Source organism: Leptinotarsa decemlineata, unplaced genomic scaffold, assembly GCF_025532065.1.
Source record: "Leptinotarsa decemlineata unplaced genomic scaffold, Ldec_3_MD MMD2_tig00000505_RagTag_RagTag, whole genome shotgun sequence".
NCBI classification, from domain to species: Eukaryota; Metazoa; Arthropoda; class Insecta; order Coleoptera; family Chrysomelidae; genus Leptinotarsa; species Leptinotarsa decemlineata.
In genome coordinates this window covers 442,300-461,192 of record NW_027412549.1, presented here as the reverse complement: position 1 = coordinate 461,192, position 18,893 = coordinate 442,300, and the positions used below count along the sequence as shown (strand labels likewise).

General features: G+C 31.7%; 3 protein-coding genes and 1 long non-coding RNA gene across 5 annotated transcripts; 2 read left to right on the top strand and 2 right to left on the bottom strand.

Annotated features, from left to right (window-relative positions):
* Positions 1–458: 458 nt before the first annotated feature.
* On the top strand, positions 459–2,834 carry LOC141481708 (uncharacterized). Of its 2 annotated transcripts, none has more exons than XR_012465116.1 (2): positions 459–900; positions 969–2,834. It is a non-coding gene; the product is annotated as an uncharacterized lncRNA (long non-coding RNA). The 2 variants fall into 2 exon arrangements; XR_012465117.1 differs by having other exon boundaries at positions 459–904.
* LOC111504321 (uncharacterized) lies at positions 2,472–6,174 on the bottom strand. The gene is made up of 2 exons (XM_023158844.2): positions 5,403–6,174; positions 2,472–2,941 (listed from the first exon to the last, which is right to left on the bottom strand). The coding sequence occupies exons 1-2, from the start codon at positions 6,172–6,174 to the stop codon at positions 2,640–2,642; spliced, it is 1,074 nt and encodes a 357-aa protein (XP_023014612.2). The 3' UTR covers positions 2,472–2,639.
* A 5,029-nt stretch (positions 6,175–11,203) lies between these two features.
* Positions 11,204–15,619, top strand: mldr (mitochondrial ribonuclease P catalytic subunit). Its single transcript, XM_023158845.2, has 4 exons — positions 11,204–12,328; positions 14,718–14,981; positions 15,038–15,369; positions 15,480–15,619. Exons 1-4 carry the CDS (start codon positions 11,474–11,476, stop codon positions 15,607–15,609), a joined length of 1,581 nt encoding a protein of 526 aa, XP_023014613.2. The 5' UTR covers positions 11,204–11,473; the 3' UTR covers positions 15,610–15,619.
* Positions 15,620–16,592: 973 nt separating this feature from the next.
* LOC111504323 (large ribosomal subunit protein eL22) lies at positions 16,593–18,664 on the bottom strand. The gene is given in 5 exon segments (XM_023158846.2): positions 16,593–16,789; positions 17,055–17,197; positions 18,212–18,252; positions 18,255–18,357; positions 18,641–18,664. Coding segments are annotated over 5 exon segments (444 nt in total). The 5' UTR covers positions 18,650–18,664; the 3' UTR covers positions 16,593–16,641.
* Positions 18,665–18,893: the final 229 nt, after the last annotated feature.

The window sequence follows — 18,893 nt, the reverse complement described above, 5'->3', positions numbered from 1 at the left end:
AACCAAGAAATACACTCAAATAATCAATAATACGTGGCCTAAGTTTTCGGATTTCTCGATTATAATTTTGTAAAGTTGCATTCCACTCTCCATCTGAACTAGTTTCTGGAGCACTATGGCGACGCATCTACAAATCTCCAATTGCTGTATAAGATTACATTCAAACTCAATTTAATAATTTATACTTCTTTTCCAATATAAATAAAGTTAGCTTGTAATTATTGAAACTTGTTGTTGACGTTTACATAATCTCATTAAAACTTTAACTTCATTTTTTCTCGGAGTAACAAAAGACAAATTACTCTGAGCATTTTTTCAACCTCGTCATTTGTGATGTTTACAAGGACGCCCAAAACGTTCCATTATCCATTCCACTTGATTTACGACAATAACGGTCGCAAGGAAGTGGAACGTGAAAAACTGCGGTCGTGAGATCGTTTAATGGAACGCATTCATGAATACGTTTCAAATCATAATTGATGTGAAGTCATCCTTTCAACGCCAGCCAGAATCAATGTATTTGAATTACAGACAAATACGTTTTGAATACATGAGCGTCAGAAAAAGCCTCTGACACCTGTTAAATTTCTAATTTTGCCAGATTTAGCACATAAAACGCATGCGATCTTCAAGAACCACAAAAAACACTTTATTATATATACCTAATTATTACTGAAAAATTATTGGATCACTAAACTTAATTATTAACGTACACTCTGCCACGATCTTAGCTCTGATCTTATCTAAATCCAACATATATATCTATTTCTCATATGAAAATAAACACAGCTAAATCAATAGAAAATCTGCCAAATTGTAATAAAGGGCAAAGTGAAAAGTTCACCCCGAAACGTTACTGAGTAATATAAACCATTGAAGAGTCTTATTGGTCGGTAACTTGTAGGTATTCATAAATTTGTATACAAATTGAAAAAAAAAATTAATATTTATACTTGGCTTTTTTTTAGTGGTTTCAGAAAATCCAGTTGCAACTGTCGCGAGAGTCTACAAGTGCTACCAACAATTTCAAGTTTCCCTATTACTCTATTCAAAGGCGTGAATAATATATATTTGTCAGTTTGCTCAGTGAAGAAATGCTAACAGATGATGTTTCATTAAGAAGGGGTGGACATAACTTTCAAGGGAACCTACTATTCTGTAATTCATATGGGGAGACTTTCATCAATGATTATCATTGAATTGGCAATACTTTTTCAAAAAGTACTCCCTAAAAGTATATTTGAGAAGGAATCAGACGGTAAAAGGTTAGACCTCATCAGTGCTTAGCTCGCACAAGTTTCTCAACTTCTGAGAGTTGTCGTTCGTATGGGGGCGACAGCTGTTTAATGGAAAACAGATTTTAAAACAGAAACAGTAGTTTGTTAAGAGGACTAAACAGGATTTAGTTAGTTGGTGTTTTCAAATGATGTGACGTTGGTGATATAAAATTTGAAACTTTCATAAAACTATAAACAATTTTTCCATTTTTCTGATTCACCTAACCCAGTTGCTAGATCTCCAGTCCATTTGAAGTATCTGAATCAAAAATCTTTTATGCATGTAATATTAATTTTAGCTCCAATGAAATCATATATATTTATATCTTTATTGAAAATCGGAATAAATACTTCCTGTTTTTATACTACTTGTATTTGTAACTAACGTTACAGTACTTTTGTCCTACAAAGACATTTCCAAACTAATATAATAAACTTGTGATGTTAGTTACAAATACAAGTAGTATAAAAAGATAGGAAGTTTTAATTCCCATTTTCCATGATGTAGTACCAGCTACAGCTATAGAATAAAGAAAATAAAATTAGACAAAAGTTATTTTCTATATTCAATATGAATTTCTACGAATAGGTCATCAATCAAACCAGCTACATCCATCAATTTCTTAGTTCTTTCTTCATGCGATTCCAAGTTTATGACCAAATTATCTGTGACAAGTGTAAATCGCAGAGAGCATACATCAAATTTATAATTTCTTATTTCACTCACCAACTTAGTTTTGAAAGACAACTTCACTTCAGTTTAGATTGCCATTTGGAAAGAATTGATTTCAAATTACTGCTCAAACTTATATTGAGTGCTCATTTTTTATACAGAAATGAAGAAGGTGCAATCCAAAAAAGAAGAATATTCACAGAAATAAGGTCATTACTTTCAAAATATTAATTCAAAACTTCAATGAAAGGTTCTCAATGTAACATAAAACTAAGATTAAGGCATTTTCTATTGAAAAACATTTTTTAGATCTAATTTTTATTTTTCTTTTTTTTTGAAAAATATTCTTGATTGAAAGATACAGCATTCATATCAATAATTACGTTTTCGTTCTCTATAGAATAAAATTTTTTAATGAAATGAAAAGATTGTCTTTCAACAAATTTGCACTTTTTTCCACCTAGAGACTTACCAAAATTTCTAAGAAATCATTTGAAACTATCTAAAAAAAACACTTGACACTCTTGTCAACCTTATGTAACGTCAAAGGCCAAATTATAAGTATATACTAATAAAACATACACTGACAAACATTAATAGAAATTTAAAAAAAAATGAAAAAATCAAACTCAATTAATGCTTTTGAATTTTGGCTGGAGTATCTGAATCATTTTCTTCAGAATTTCTTTTCAAACCACCTTCGATCTTGGCTTTTTATCATCACCCTGAGGCAATTCAACCTTCTTTGATAACTCTTCAAGGGTGTAGTTTCGAGTTTTCTCAATATCAGCATCACAAGTGGAACATTTGCTTAATGAAGATTTGCAAGTGTTGCACATAGTGTGACCAGTGAGACACTGGTAGATGGGAGGGCTCATGTACTCCTTACAAAAAGGGCATTCCAGTAGTTGAAGCAGAATTTTCTTGGCTTTTCTTATGATAGCATCTTTCACCTCCACCTTAGAATCATCTTTATCCTTTGATTTCTCACCTAAAAAAAAATGTATCATGTCTTGTAACACCAATATCTATGAATCTTAATTTACATAACACAGTCCAAGATATCATGGCTGGCAGTGTTATGTTATTTTAGCAGAGATAAATTTTGAGAATACATAGTAAAATGTACTTGAGATTTTGTCATTCTTGTTAGCTTGAAAGCATGTTCATGAAGTCAAATTGTGATACTCTAACGTCAGATCGCTGTTATTAATAAACGCTGTTGTGTGATTGTCAGTTGTTTTTGAAGCTAAATGGATTGTGGTTAGATTACGAGATAGATTTGTTAGTTATTCTTCTTCAAAAAAATAATGTTATTGTCACATCCTAAGGACAATATCATTTATTACTTATTAGAGTTCTGATGCTAGGATGTTAAAAATGATAGATTCCTCAGATATCTGAAAAAATGCCCAGCTTTCGAGCATAAAATGATGTAGATCTGACAACATACCTAGTATTTAAACTTTAATTTGTATCAATTACACAATCATTCATCAAGGCGAGTTCTATACCGGATGTCAACAAATCTATAAGACAAGTTACAAGTTCTAGAGTCTAGAGTATTACATGTATCAAAAAAGGATTTGGTAATGTAAATGATATGTCAAGAGAAGAGTTTTCACCTATTTTTCACTTTACGGATTCACAAAAATGGCTTCGGTTTTAAACTTCAATAGTGTATCTAGGTGAACATATTGTTCAAAAACTAATCTAAGGACTTAGGGTGATGCCAGAAAATTACAACCGTCCTGTCGATATACATTGTGACAACTTTATCAAAGTAAAAGGTAAAGCAAAAGTTTCGTGTATGCCAGTAATGGCAACGTCATTACCTAAATGAGTTTTTGTTTTCCAAAGACTTGATAAAAAATAACTAAATTATGCATCATATCTGTGACACACTTGACAAAATAAATAAATTATTATCCAGTTTTTTCCTTAGTATGTATGTTTTTATTTTACTTATTTTCATTCCAATCACAGATGAAATAGTATTGAATTATAATGAATTATAAAAATGAAGTAAGTGTAAAAACTTTCAGAAATGTCACATTCTGATCCACAATTCTCACAGAATTGTTTGTAACTTTACAATATTTTCATTATCTGTTCATTTTCAATCCCATAACTTATGTTTCTCTATTACTTTTAGAATTACTGTAATGGTTTGAATTCTTATTGTATATTTGTTTTAATGTAAAAAATTATCCATATAGCTAGTGGGTCTGCAATTTTTCGAATTTCTGAAATACACAGGGTGTTCCATTGAAGAATTTAATATGATGGAACTGGCTGATATAAACAAATTTAAATAAATTTTGTTGTTTTTGTTTATGTAGATATTTTCAGTTGTTCGACAATTGCTATCAAGAGCGAAATAAGTGGTTTGCTTGATTTCAACTAAAATTGTACCTGAATATTACTGGAGTTTTTTTCCCAACACCAAATCGCTATTTTTAACACCGTGACACGTGTTTCGATCACCAAGTGATCATCTTCAAAGGAGAAAATTAAAATTAATTTAATCTTCCTCTTTGGAAATGATCACTTGGTGATCGAAACACGTGTTACTCCAGTAATATTCATTACTACATCAAAGGTTCCAAACAGTGCATCATAAGTAAAATTGTACCTATTCAAATATGTTCATAACACTATATATTTGTATTGTATTATTTTGTTAATACTTTTATATCAGTTTTCATATTGCTTTTGTATTTTTTATGTTAAATAAATGAATATTGCAAGATTTTCACCTGAGTTTACAAAACGGTAACATGTGTTTCACTATATAAAAGCTCCTAGTTAACAATAAAACATAAGCTAATTTATAAGTGAAAAATATGCAAAAACTGTCCTCTTCACACACCATTTATATATACCAAACCAAATCTAATTTGAATACATCTGATATCAGAGAAGTTATTGCTTGTCTTGATAGAGTCCTTGACACACTGTATAAAAGTTATAAATCAATAAAGAGCATAATTTTTTTTTCAATTATTCAAAATTTTCGCAATACTTTGGTGAAACATATATATATATATATATATATATATATATATATATATATATATATATATATATATATATTTTCTTTATTTTCCATAAAAAATTTATAAAATTACAATTATTCAATCTAATTCAGCAAATAGATCGGTTTGTTGCTCATAAGGTATAACCTTGTTGAAAGGAAACAGTCCTCAATAACCATATTTCCTTCAAGTGATGAGATATGAATTGAAAACTTCTGAATTTCAACAATAACTTACTGTTTTAATAGTTCGATATTGAATGTGGCAGCAAAACAATTGAACTACTTGTAGGTTATTGAAGCAGGTAGTGTATCAAAGTCACCAAAGATTGTGAGTTGAAACTCAACTTTAACCGCATATTTTTTAGCGAGAATTTTTCTAGTTGTAAGTTGTGAATTGAATCAGAAAACTTACCTTCTTCCACAATATTGATAGTGTAAGTTATCAGCCCAGGACCAAACATTCTCTTAACACTGTCCCTATTTATTTTAGTAGTCATTCTCTTAGAAATTTCCTTCCTGTTATCTTTATAAACATGAAACTTTGATTTGCAATTTCCACTCACACATTTGAAACAATGCTCTCTCTCATTGAATAAAATAATATTCTGATTAGTGATAGAAATAGAGAAATTACTCTTATCTGATTTTAATTTTATTTCATACTGACAATTGTCAGCAGGGTCGGTTGAGCAAATGCTTAATCCAAAATTATTATCATCGAAATCAAAAATGCTAATGTACGTCTTTCCATTTTTCTCCAGGACATCAATGTTATAGTAAGCATACACGTTTTTGATACAAAACATATTAGTATGATAAACTTCGCTATGTTTCTCCTTAAAATGATGAGCAATTTTTTGAACTTTTATGGATTCATAACAGTTCGCTTTGGGACAAATAACAGAGCGTTGCTCACAAACTTTCTCATGGTCTTTGATATCAACAAAAGGAATTTTTTTCCCGCAGTCTTTATAGTTGCATGGAAAAGTCATCAACTTTGCAAGATGTTCATATATCGTAGCTCTAGTGTTAATAGTAGTCTTTATCGCACTGCATCTACCACACTTATATTGGTTTCCATCTTCTGAAATGAGAGCTACTGGAGATACAGAGAGAAAACTGTCGCATAAGGAACATTTCAGTTGTTCGATAACATTCTCTGGAGGGATGAAGAAGGAATCCATGGTTATTTTATCTGGAAAATATATGTGAAAGCAGGATATTGTTGATCGATTGAAAGGTGACCACAAATTCTCTTACAGTATAATTCGTGGTAACCAACCTAAGTGATGTATTGACGAACTTTAGACAAAACTTTTGGATGATACCCAAACAACACGCCACCAAACCAAGAACAACGCCAAACGCCGCTTAATCAATAAAGCGGTAAAGCGCAAGAAAGAAAAAAAGATGCAGAATACACAGAGGTTATAATGCGGTGGTGCCAACATATAGGTATTGCCAATTAATTAAATGGATTCAGTCTGTGTTATAAAAGCAGTGAAATGTATACCATACTTTTCATATATTCAACCTCATAAAAACTATAATCGGCTTACAATCGGCTTAAGTAGCAAATACTCTCAGGAATATTTACGTCTAGCTGTAGGAACTTAAGGTTGGTATTTTTGAATCTTCTCGTCTATTGGGTAGGCTGTAAAGATGTCTGACCAATGACGTTCTTTCATCCCCGAATTGTTGTCCCACCCATACTAAGCTGCTCAACTCATCAGGTTGATTAATTTGGAAATAAGTTAGTATAAGTAAGATGTCTAATAAGTTAAACCTTTGTATCGAATAGTTACAATAAATAGTTATCTGTGCTATCTTTCGCATTTCTTCAATTTGACAAGCCTTGTGTGTAACACAAATACGGACAATAAAACAAGTGTACGTCAAAACAGTATAATATAGAGTTCACTGTATCAAAGTGAAGCCAAAGCAAGATTTATATTAATCTCAGACGAACAAATTTGCGCAAAATTTGACATCTACAAGTAGGTATCTTCGGTTTAAAAAAATCTGGAGCCGAACTAACAGATTCAGTTTTGAGACCACACGATCATAGAGACAACCGAGTGAAATATATTTAACAAACGCTCAATTCTACATATCTGAAGTTACAAGTCAAACATTATATTAGTAACATTATCTGACTTTTCTCCGATCGCGACAGAGGACGGTTGTGCCGATAACGACTACCCTCAAAGAATGCACATGGAAGTCCTGGTCGGAGTGAAGTCCAAAGAGTGTAAGCTGAAAATAAAGTAACATGCGACTCCCTACGCCACTAATTAGGCTGGATATCGACGTATTCAACAAGGTCGTCAGTTCTATAAAATACATGAACATGTGTATTACTATTTTTTTATCCGAGGGTCTCGCCAGAAGGAGGCGACCGGTAAAAAATAAAAGTGTTTTTGTTAAAAGAAAAAGCGAATGAAAAAGTTTGAGTGGTCGCATTGCCTCGAGCAAGACCGCTGTGCCCCCGGACGAAGCTTTTGTTCACTATGAGGTATTATTTGTCATCATAAAATATTTAACAGTGGTATATTCTATTTGGAAAAAAGTTTTTGGCTTTCTACTACCCCATCTCGATACAAAAAAGATGAGGAAATCTTCCAAAGAAAGGAAGGAAGTAACCAATTTGAAAATATGTAACTCTATACATGTATGTGTAGATCATGCGAAGAAGTAACTTTCAGACACAAACTGAAAGAAAGTCCTCCTGAAAGCTACTTTCATATAAAAATTGAAGAATTACGAATTACGGAAGAAAAAAAATTCTTTCGAAACAAATACTTCTATATGAACACTGAATTATATAGTATAATTATACGGTATGTTGTTCTATGTTTTATAACAACCTTTGTATATAGTTATGTTGCAATAGTTCAGATTCACGAATATTTTTTTATGAATAGAAAGTTAAGTAAGGACAAATATACAGGATTTTCGTCCAAACTTACAAATATGTAAGTTCAGAAGGAATCCCTGAATATATTTTCCAATCGAATGGAAGTAGGTACACTTAGAACTACATTAATTTCATTCAATTCAAATTTGCCGCTCACAAAAGTGACAGATGTAATACTAAGGAGAGGGGGAAGGACACGAAAAATCGCCCCTTGAAGATCAGAGTGCCGCTTTTCACTTACGGTTTTGTGTAGTTAGGATGTTCTGTGGCAGTGTTGTTGCTGGCGTGTTCTGTGATGTCAGTTTATTTATTTGATTTTGATGATTGACCAGACAGAATAAAAATTCACCAATATTTTGATAGTAAATAATGATGTGCTGTTCGCCTTTCTGTTTATTTCTCTTCTTCTAATTGATTATTTATTCATTTCTATTGTCATCATGGATTACAGTTGGTATTGTAAGTTCATTTAATATACTTTTATATTTGGTATTTAATTTTCAGTACTCCGAAATGCTCGGTGACAAGATACTAGTTACGGCTTCTGCCTTGGTATGGCTAGTGATAAAATATTTTGTAAATTATCAAGAGTAAGAAGCTGAAATGATTTCGGAAAATTGTGATCCAAGAGCTGCTGTTTTTCGCCGGGAAAACTGAAATAGATTTCTCTTTATAATTGAGGTTTCTATAAAGGAAAACGAATCTTTGAAAGCGTATACTTTTCCAAAAATAATCAATAATAAGGCTATGTCAAAGAAAGTAGTAGAAGTAAAGTGGATGAACATTTTGAGGATTGGTTATCTCAACAAAACTGAAAAAGTATCTTGCCGTACTGTTTGGTAATAATTACCATTTGAAAGAAATATTAATGAGAATATTACATTATTTGCTACGAGTTCCATTCCTCGAGCTATGAGTAATCGAAAACAACTGAACGGTACTTGATGAAAATCCATATTAAACTTACCAGTACGGTATACTGTGGAATTTTTTCTATAAAAGGTACTGCCCAATATCAATGCACATCATTTCTACTTGAAATGAAAGTGAAACACACATCAATGATTTTGTAAAACCTTTTTAAAGTAAGGATTGACCCATAAGGAATGAAAGTCCATGATGAATGACACTGTCATGAGAATTTTTATATGAACAGCAATGAATCTCATATCTTCAGGTTGCTCTAATATGTAGAGTATGTGCTAGTAAATAACTATTTACCATTGTATTTATTTACCTACCTCCATTTCGTACTGTCATTTTTATATTCTGCTTTATTAGCAATAAGTAATAAAGACGTCATAGCTTCAGGCGTAAACACTTTTTTTTTCATCAGTTTTGTTGAAGTGAGTTTTTCATCAATTCAAAAATAGACAAGTTGCACTTTATGCCTAAGTATTACTTCAACCGCTATTATGGATAAGTACTGTTATAAATTATCCCCTGAAAACAAAAAGCCGGCAGAATCTTCTCTGCTCGACTGAGATTTAGTCAAGGTCACGTTCAGCCCCACTTGTGTCTTGTGTCTCTTCTTGAAAGCTCTAGAACGCCCTGTCTTTCTGACAGTCATTCCATCAGCTCCATTGGGTTAAATAGCAATAGAGAGAGAGAGAAAGAGAGAATATGCTTTATTGTATACATGATAAATCATGGTTACAAAGCTTAAAAATAGTACAAAATAATACATATAAAATATTAAAATCAGTAAAAGGTGTGTGTACACACACACCAACAGACACACACATGCATAGTACATACATTAAAACACAATAAAGTTCTAAGCCTGAGTCAATTTTTAAAAGAGAGAAAATATATATATATATATATATATATATATATATTATATATATATAAATAATATATATATATATAATATTATTGTTTTGTCTAGTAGTGTAATGAACTTGGGGTGACCCAAATCTGTCAATATGTGTTTTTTATTAATGTAACAGTTTCAAAAATGTATAAAGCCATTACTGTTAGAATTCCGAATTGTTTGAATAAAGGTTTGCAAGAGTCGCGATAATTAGCTTTGGACATATATCGTATAGCACGTTTCTGTAAAACCAGAATACTATTAAAGAGATAACTACTGCAGCTTCCCCAGAATGCAATACCGTAGCGCAATCGGGATTCGATTAAAGAATAATAAATCAATTTTGCCGATTGCAAATCTAATTCCTTGGCTACCAATTTAACAGCAAAACACCCAGATGATATGTTTTTCCTTAATGCTGAAATATGTTCATCAAATTTTAGTTTACCATCAATAAATAGTCCTAAGTATTTAGTATATCCCTTACTTTCAATGCTACTTACTCCAATATTGATATCATTAAGCGTACATTTGAAAGTAATTAGATTTGTTTTTTTAATATTAAAAGAAAGTATATTACACTCACACCATTTGGAAATTTTGGATATATCTTCAATGATTATTTTATTTAAATTCTGGAGAGACGGACTGTGCCAGATGATGGTAGTATCATCGGCGAATAATGTGAATCTACCGGATATATGTATACTTGTCAAATCATTTATATATAATAGAAAAAGAACTGGACCTAGGACAGACCCTTGTGGAACGCCAGATCTAATTGTTTCTAATGAGGAAGATTCTGTAGACTTGACAATTTGATTTCTATTCAATAAATAGGACTCAATCCACTGGTATGAATACCGCGACGTAGTAGAGACAGTCGGAAAGTGTAACGCGGATTGAGCTAATAATTATTTAGCTTTTTCCGATAACAGAAGAGTATAGTGAAATATGATGACTTAGGCTGCTTTTTTCAAAAACGTTAGATACCGTTAATATCGCAGTTTAACGGTACAATGTTGCTTATTCTACAAACTGATGATGTAAATTGAGAGGTACATGTGAATTGTAATGCCACTGAATATTATTCCAGGTCATGTGTGCAAATGTATGAAAGTTTCATTTCTTTGAACTACTTTTGTGAATCTATATGGTGTTTATCATCGAGTCTATGTTTATCATTTTGTGTGCGTTGAAAATTTTATTTCCATTTGGATTGAAAAATTTATATTACAGTGAATTTATTAAGCAGTTTTCTTAGCTTTTCAGGGCAAATGTTCTTGTTGAAATCGAAATACTTCAAAACATATCTTATTGTTCTAAACTAAACATATCTTTGTTCTAAACTAAACATATCTTTGTTCTAAACTAAGATATGTCCATGTTCTCTCTCAAGCTCTGCATTGGGTCGGGAGCACAGAACACAGAACAAAACAAGAATTTGAGCACAGAATACTTAGTTTGAATATTAGCTCCTAGTTACTTCATATATACATAATATTTATGTTTATGACGTTTATGTTATTTATATCTTATTTATTGTTATATATTTTGATACGTCCATATGCAAAGAGTACACCAAATATCTCCATACGTCCTACTCGGCCATAGAAAAAGATCTAATTTTTGTATGGCCTATGTGTGCTGTCTTTTATGTCCTGCATCACATATAATTGATATAATTTTGTACTTCCTTAGGAGTTGAGTATAATATTTTCGTTCGTTCAGTACAGAATATATATTTGACATGTTTAATAAAAGGATTTTTAGCATTTTTTCAAAATGCCTTCATAGATATTCTTCATATTTGGGAAATAATGCTAAATTTCAGCCAAGAGAAAAGTTTCATTTCAATATAGTAGAAAACGTTATGAAAAACATTCGAATAGATTCTATTCAAGAATGGCACAATGTGAGGCAAGCTATAATGAGCCACGAATATAACAGAGGTCAATATAATGCCAACAATGTAGATGCTGTGATTTTAGGACATTGTACTTCTGCGAGAAACTATGATTTGGGGTCCTCCTATATCAGCTTCCTCAAACAAGAAAATATTAAGCGGAATGTAGCAACTACAAGTAAATATTTGAAATTACTTTACTACATGAACGAACAACACCTCAAAGATGGTAAACGATGTCCAAAGGAACAAGAAGAATTGATTCTGAAACATTATAATGATCTACGAGAAGAATTCCCAATTTTAGATTCTTTCACCCTTGAAAATGCTGTTACAGCTCTCTGTCTTACCAGTCAGTGGAAAAAATGCTTAGAACTAATGAAAGAAATTGAAATATCTACAGTCCCAAATCAAGCGTCATATAGTGCTTTGATATCTGCTGCTTTTGTTAATGAAGAGGAAGATATGGCTTGGCAACTATTGAATGAGATGTTAGCAAATAATAGAACTCCTCTAAGTATATGTTTCCTCACTTACCTTGGTACGTTGAGACAGCAGAAGAAAAAGGAAAAATTAATGGAGAAATTGGAAATGTTATTTTCATTTTTTCAGGAGAGCGACTACATGTGTGATCAAGAAACAGCCAAAGTCATTTTGAATTTATGCAAAGGAGATGGTTTCAGAAACAAATTTACTTCAGTAAGTCAATTTATTCGAGTTTGATTATTATTTTGAAAAAGAGAACAGAAAAGGATTACCCAAAAGTAGGATTCATATTCTGAATAACTCATTCATATTTGAAAACATAGGGATTTTACTTGATAGTTGCCACCATATCTAAGAATGCAATCTACACATATATGGGAGTAGTTTAGTTGTGAATTTTGACAATATTTAGCTGACCCAGTCCTTCCCATTGAAATATTTTGATGATAAGACTCCATAATTTTATATCTTCAGGGTTATCACTGCCGAAAATGAGAAAATTTGGTTAAACCCATTTCGAGGGTTACTTTACTCAATCAAATCAACTATGTTGTATAATTTTTGGTTTACTAGTATTAACCACATAGAATATTAAAAATAATAAATTGCAGATTTATATAGCATTTTGTTTTCAAGTTATTCAAAATAAAAAAGGTGAAAAATCATAATTTTGACATTGCTTTTGTTCCTTCAAAATCTCAGATATTAATTCACCTAGAAAGTTCAAACTGGTGTCATTTTCTTCAGTTTTTTATAGGCCTTTCATTTGATGTAAACCATGACAGTAAAGAACTACAATAAATTTTTTACAAAATAAAACAAACTTTTTGAAATATATCAAAAAGACCCCCCTCGACTTTTACTAAGAAAGGTTTGTTGTTTGTATACTACTCTGTTAGCCAAGTTTCATTTTTGCTAGACTGTTAGCCTCTACTTTTTGCTAGACTTTGGCTAATGTAGTTGACTGTATTTATAGGAAAATATTTGGTTTAATTACTCCCTTTGTTTCTATTAAGGTTCTTATGAAAATGTTGGAAATGGATTACAAAAGCACCAGCTCATTTTTTTACTCCAAGCCAAGTAAATGTATTAATTTTTCAGGCAGTACCTTTTTTGCAAAAGCTTGATCCAAGTACTGGAAATTACAGATTCCTTAATTGAATCAGAATTGAGCTCTTCATCACTTTTGTTGGAGATACAAGTATTTGAGAATGACAAAATGAACAGTGCCTCTGTGACGGTGACTTCAATTCTAGTTTCGGAATCCAATTTTTTTGTGTATATACAGGTTATTTCATTAAACATGCAGTGAACATTCAGGGGGTTATTCCCCAGAACATTTTTTTGAAAACCCTGTTAATAAAAAGGAGTAGAAGAAAACAACAATTTATGTTAAAATTAATTTAGATTTTTTTTCAATTTATTGATGTTCCCGAAATAAAAGTATGGCATACCTACTATACATATAATGATTTTCGAACATTGAAACATTGTAAAAACGACATTACTATTGCCCGATCCTCGGACTTGAACATACTGGATTTTTTCCTATGAGGCCCAAAGGAAATCACTAATTTATTATACTCTTCTGCAAAATGGGAAATATTTATAAAATTGGATCACCACTGGGTGTGACTCAATGAGACCTGACCCTGATGTTTTTTTTTAATTTTGCCAATCATTGAGAAAATTCTTGTATTCAAGCTGAAGATAGTTATTCTCAACACTTATTGTGAATATAGAAACTTTGTTAACGTGGATTTTAGTTTTTAGGTTCTCCGAAGATTTACAACAGCAACTCGTTTTCATGAATTTTCCTATCTTCGATTCATTAGAAAATCATTTTACAAAATATAAATATGGTAATATAGGAATGTAGGCTTTCACGGGTTCCGGGTTTTGCCGTGGTCTTCTTTGGTTATAATCTTCAAACGTTTTAACTGCAACTGCGGCAGTCATCTTCAAATTGACACGTGCCGCAGTTGCAGTTGAAACGTTTGGAAATTATAACCAAAGAAGAACACGGCAAAACCCGAAAACCAATCACAAATATAAATATCTTAGCGTTTTAGCAAAATCAACTGTTTTCCAGTAAATGTTTGACTTTTTCATTCGTGAACCATTCAAAATAAAGAAAACACTACGTGAAACGTACCTCAATGCGATAATGAAAATTGCATTCAAATTGGTTAGGCCATTTTTGAGATAAAAGAATACTAACGCAGAGTACAGAGCACAAAGAGCAGAGATGTGAATTTGAAGATGAGATAGATTTCATTGCAATGATAATCAATTTTCTATCTGTCACTTAAGGTTTTCCAACTATCTATGTTAATATTATGCACCTAAATGAGGGACATTAAATTACTAGAATAAAAAGACTGTCTCTTTACATGCTCTAAAAAAACATGATTTTTGGTGACATCAATATCAAGTAAATTTTATATGAGTTTTTCAATATAAGCTTTTTATTCGGATTATGAAGGTCCTATTTGGGTGAACTTTTTCTTGCACCTAGGTAAGTATTTTATTTCTTTCGAAAATAATTATTATACTTACAAACGTGATCATTACTGTTACTTACACATCAATTTGATTTTAGATAACTTACCAAGGAGTTTGCAAAAACTGTCTTGAGAAACTGGATTACTTTGACTTAAAGGATGAGGAATTTGATGACTTGAAAGATAAACTCTTCAAAAATGTTATTATAGGCAAAGATGTGTTTGTAAAAACAAATCCAGAAGAATTGCAAAAGTTTACTAGATTTGTCGAGGATATGGGAAAGTTTGATGTGGTACTAGATGGTCTAAATGTTGCTTACACTGCAGGAACAAGACAACCTCCTCATGTCTTGTCGGGAATGGTAATATAAAGATTCAGATTTTATATTCCAGTTTTATATTTGAACTTATTTCTCAGGTAGCTGCAGTTGTATCTCATTTCGTTAACCAGAACAAAAATGTTCTAGTTCTTGGCAGAGTCCACATGAATAACTGGCCGAGAACCAACTGGAGATACATCAATGAACATGCAACAGTTTTTCTTACTCAAAATATTTCCCAAGATGACCCCTATCTTCTGTACTGTGCTCTAAATTCTGGAAAAGATACTATTATCGTTACTAGAGATTTGATGAGGGGTCACAAGTTCCTTTTGAAAAACCCAAAAGATAAAATATTATTCAATAGGTGGTTGACACAGCGACAATACCAGTTGATAACTATCAAAAACAGTAATAAACCCATTTTCAGGTAATTTGAAAACACTTTTATATAGGATTGAGAAGTTTACATATTTAATTCTGAATTACAATTAAGATGAGTTAGTAATTTTCTTCTCTTAGTAATGCAATATTTTTCAGGATTCCTCCTCAATTCAGTCAAGTATCTCAGAAAAATGGAACAACCTGGCATATCCCATTTGTGGAAAAGGGTGCCGATAATACCAAAAACGAATTTCATAAGACTTGGCTTTGTTTCAAAATACAGTAGATATTTTTCATTGTTTTTTTTATTTAATTTTAGTGTACACAATTTTCACTGTAGTATTACTAATGAAACCCTTCAAAATTAGGAAAAATGATAATCTGCAATCTGGGAATTTTCCAATTGTACGATTTTTCAGCGTTTTTGAGTAACTTTCATAATGCTTCCCGACGTGAGATTACAAAAAATGAATGTCGATTAATAGAATTACAAAAGTTCAAGATGAAAGACTGCATTATTAAAATGACCTTATGAAGATTACACTCTAGTTTTTTAATCTCATACTGAGTAACGGGAAAATCTTTTTTCATGGTATTCTGTCAATCGTAACCAATTATATTCGAATCTTTCATGTAATGAATAAAGGTATTCCAATACCGGATACCTAAGAATTAAAAATTAGAAGTTTCTGTTCATTCAGCTCCCAACGTATAAAATACAAAAGTCAACAATCCATAATGTTGTACTTTTATCAAGTTCTCAAATTCAGGGCGAGTCCACCAATTAATCCCCGTTGTAATGTCATAATATTTGTGCATGTTGATCAACAAAAACATCTTTTCAAATCATCCCAGCATTTAAGAAATGTAGTCTGCATGATTTGCAAATGAAGGTATTTTTGAGTAGTCCGAATTTGCTAGCATTTAAACTCGACAAAACTACTTCCACAGACAAAAAAAAATTGAGAATTCACCTATATATGTTTGATGTTCCAACAGCAACACAGGTACTGCCTGATTCAGTTTCAGAAATACCGATACAACAATCTCGAAACCAATTTCTTGCAGATCCTCATCTGAAATATAGGCAGAAATGGTATTATTTCAACTGTCTTACACTTTTACTAACTGCCCACATCTTTAGTTGATATTTAAAAAAGAATTGTAATTTTTAAAACCAATTAAAAGGCAATTTACTAAAATTGAATCTGAAAATTTTTGCAGAAATGTTTTCAAGATAATACTTTCAGGACATTCAAAACAAGACACTCAAGTCATCAGCTTTTAATCAATATGTAAAGTATACATAAACTTTATTCTATTCATTATCTTCCTCATCATCATCTTCCTGGCTGTTGATCTGGAAGTACCTAAGTTCGTAGGAATCTTTACCAGATGCTACAACTCTCAACCAATCACGAAGATTATTCTTCTTCAGGTATTTCTTTGTAAGGTATTTCAGGTATCTATAAAAAAAATACATCTTTAGAAAACATTTTCCAAGAACTTGAAAATAACATCAAACAAATTTTCCAACAGGATAATTCATTATAGACATTGAAATTGACTGTTGCAGTACTTTGTATTTACTCGGCTATGAATCCGGTAAACATAGCGAGCACAGCCTTTGATCTCTGCAGTATAAAACACCATTAAATCCATTGAAATGAAAATGTAATGGAGCTGGGACTGCAGTAGTTATATTTTTTAGTTACCTAAACTTGTACATACCTTTTGGAAAACGGAATTTCTGAATTGACAACTACTTTTGTTCCCTTCTCTCTTCCCAAAGTCACAACATGTTGACTTCCTTTACCAGCGGCAAAATTTTGAGTTTTTCCATTAATCTTTATCCTCTCCTTCAAATAGCTTTCCTAAAAAAATATAATATGAATTTTCAACACAAGACTCTCGATAAATTGGGCAAGATAATTGTGTTATATTGAAAACCATTATCAACATTACAAAATATTGAGCAAGAGAGGTATTGTTATATATTTATGTGACAAAGTTCTATGGTTTGGCTCTAGATAATTTTTTCATTTCACATATATATGTCTAATGAAACATACATGTAATATCCTAATATATAAAATATAACAGAATACACAATCCCAAGACAGTAGAGGCGATGGTATTCCCCTTATGCAATCGATAAAACTCAAGTCAGTCCATGAATATAAAAAATAAACGAGTCTCCCAAAGTTGGTCCATTGCAAATCCCAACTTTGACATCCACCGCACTTTGATTAACACTGCAAGACTCAGGGTATATCTAATATCTCAACTTCAGCCTTTGCAGTTTATATTCAGTGAATTGTGTCACATTGAAAATTTTGTGTGTTCTATATCTTAGCAATCTTCACTGAAAATTGTATCGGCTGAACGCTTTCATGCATTCTCGCTTGCACAAACAAAATTGCATGTGCATGAAGACAATTGAGTAAATATAAAACAGGTTTTGAAAATTATGCTACTATTGAATGGATCATACATCATTGTTAATAAAAAAGCAGTACATGAATACGGATGAGCCTGGAACTATTATTTTTATGTAAGGTTTCATAATTGGGGGAAAATCCAACAAAGTAGGTGTATAGGTTGGCGCTTGTCTGTTCACAGAAGACCTTTAGAATAATACCATAATTCAACATAGGTTGATAAAATATACATCTCTTAGGAAACTATAATAAAGCATAATTGTTGGAGTACTTTGTATTTACGTGATCATAGTTCAAATCGGTAAACATAGCGAGCACTACCTTTGATCTCCACAATACTAAACACCACTATGAACATTGGAATACATTTCACGTGGAGCTGGGACTGTGGAAGTTTCATGAATAATAAAAATACCACTTGAAATAGGCTTTAGAAAAAGTACTTACGAAATTTGCAACATCCAAAATGCTATCTTCACTTGGTGTGTGCAGTCGATCACGAATTTAAGTGCGACCTTCTTCTTTTTCAGACCTTTACCGCGAATTTGGGGTTTCTTTCCCTGTGGCTTGGTAGCAGGAACGGCGGCCTTTGTCTGGAATCCACAACAAAGTTAGTTGTGTTTCAGCCAGACAAAACGAGTTTGACGAAACACATCGAACGAAATACTGAAAATTATCTATACAATATCTGTGAAATAGATTGGTTGGTTCATAGATCAATACCACACAAAAATAAATAGTATTTGAACACGTGACTTTCTAAAAAATTGGTCAAAAAGTTTATAAAAATATTCCTAAGCATGGTAAGAAAAATAACCACCAATTGAAAGTTTAATATTATCAACTAAAAATATATAAGGATGTTGAAATAATTACCGGAGACATTTTACTAGTATCTACAAACACAGGATGCCAGGAAAGTTACTTGTACTATGCAACTTCACGCACCGACGTCGCTTAACAAAAGAAGGAGAAATGAAGGAATAGTGACGATTGACGTTTTTATAGGTTTTAATTTTGACATTATCCGCAAGGCGTCGTAAATTTGAAATTATTACAGTGTTGCCGTTCACCGTCATTTCTCAATCTAGATTTGAGTTCTGTGTTACTTACAGAGCAAAATAAAAAC

Excerpts from the sequence above, each read along its gene's own strand:
- LOC111504321 (XM_023158844.2), bottom strand. The coding sequence starts at position 6,174 with ATGGATTCCTTCTTCATCCCTCCAGAGAATGTTATCGAACAACTGAAA. Across the intron at positions 2,942-5,402 it reads TATCAATATTGTGGAAGAAG|GTGAGAAATCAAAGGATAAA; the intron begins GTAAGTTTTCTG and ends ATTTTTTTTTAG.
- mldr (XM_023158845.2), top strand. The coding sequence starts at position 11,474 with ATGTTTAATAAAAGGATTTTTAGCATTTTTTCAAAATGCCTTCATAGA. Across the intron at positions 12,329-14,717 it reads TCAGAAACAAATTTACTTCA|ATAACTTACCAAGGAGTTTG; the intron begins GTAAGTCAATTT and ends ATTTGATTTTAG. Across the intron at positions 15,370-15,479 it reads AGTAATAAACCCATTTTCAG|GATTCCTCCTCAATTCAGTC; the intron begins GTAATTTGAAAA and ends AATATTTTTCAG.